Source organism: Terrapene carolina, unplaced genomic scaffold (assembly GCF_002925995.2).
Source record: "Terrapene carolina triunguis isolate 2854851 unplaced genomic scaffold, T_m_triunguis-2.0 Scaffold90, whole genome shotgun sequence".
NCBI classification, from domain to species: Eukaryota; Metazoa; Chordata; order Testudines; family Emydidae; genus Terrapene; species Terrapene triunguis.
Window position 1 is genome coordinate 4,049,687 of NW_020664441.1, and position 1,221 is coordinate 4,050,907.

The 1,221-nt window shown below is 67.8% G+C and overlaps 1 protein-coding gene across 1 annotated transcript in view; it reads right to left on the reverse strand.

Annotated features, from left to right (window-relative positions):
- The window catches only part of SSH3 (slingshot protein phosphatase 3), a 19,213-nt gene extending 18,185 nt beyond the window's left edge, over positions 1 to 1,028 (reverse strand). The window contains exon 1 of the mRNA XM_026650538.2: positions 927 to 1,028. Coding sequence (XP_026506323.1) covers positions 927 to 992 — 66 coding nt within the window. The 5' untranslated portion in view covers positions 993 to 1,028. The remainder of the gene's footprint in view (positions 1 to 926) is intronic.
- Positions 1,029 to 1,221: the final 193 nt, after the last annotated feature.

Consider the following 1,221-nt stretch of genomic DNA (forward strand, 5'->3'; position numbering starts at 1 on the left):
GGGGTCTGGAGGGTGAATCCTAGTGCTAGTGCCTGGGGTGTGGATCCCACTGGAGGGAGGTGCTGGGGGGTGAATCCTAGTGCTAGTGTCTGGGGTGTGGATCCCGCTGGAGGGAGGTGCTGGGGGATGAATCCTAGTGCTAGTGCCTGGGGTGTGGATCCCGCTGGAGGGGCACTGGGGGGTGAACCCAGGCGCTGGGGCCCCAGATCCCACTGCACTCAGCGTGACTTTGCAGACTGCAAGACGCTAACTGAAGGGGAAGCAGCCTCCTAAGGAAGTGTCCGTTTGTGAAACTTAATGACAAGTCAGTACCAGTGCCCGATAAACCACAGGGCAGCGCAGGCTGCGCAAGGGGAATTAGAGCCAGCCACAGGCACTGGGCACCCAGGTGTAATGGCAGCCCTCTTGACGTGCACTACAGCGCCCTGTGCTGGGAGAGGCTGGGGCTGGAGCAGCCAGGCACACCCCACAGCCAGCGCTCCCACGACGCTCCCTGCAGCGCCCCCTGCTGGGAGAGGCTGGGGCTGGAGCAGCGAGGCACACTCCAACAGCCAGCGCTCCTGCACTGCTCCCTACAGCGCCCCCTGCTGGGAGAGGCTGGGGCTGGAGCAGCGGGGCACACCCCCACAGCCAGCGCTGCAGGGCACTAATCACTCCACAAGTTTCCTCCCCCCAGCCATGGAGCTCGGCAGGGAGCAGAGACAGCCCCAAAGCCGGCGCAGGAACTAGCGCCGAGACACGGAGAGGATGAGAAGGGAGGACGGGGAGCCCAGCTGGGACAGGGACTGGGTCAGGGAAAGGGGAGCCCGGCTCGGGAGTCCAGCTGGGGCCGGGCAGGGGGCCCTAGGGAGATCTTGGCAGGGGTCCCGGCTGGGGCAGGGATGGGTCCGGGCAAGGGTCTCGGCTGGGCCGGGGCAGGCACTCACCTTGCGGCCGGTGGGGGAGCCGTGGCCGCTACCGGCCGGGGATCTGCGGACGGTGACCAGCGCCATGCGCCCCCCGACCCCACCTGCCACAAACTTCGGGCGACCCCGGCCGTCCGCCGCCGCCGCCTGGACCAGGAAGAGCCGGGAGGCTGCAGCGCCAGGCGCCTCCCCTGAGGGCGGCTCTTAAAGGGACAGGCCGGCCCCAGGGCTTCCCCGGGAGACAGCGGCTGCCAAGAAGGCGAAGTGGGGTGAGCGGAGCCCCTGCTAGCAGGGCCGGCTTTAGGCCAATTCAACC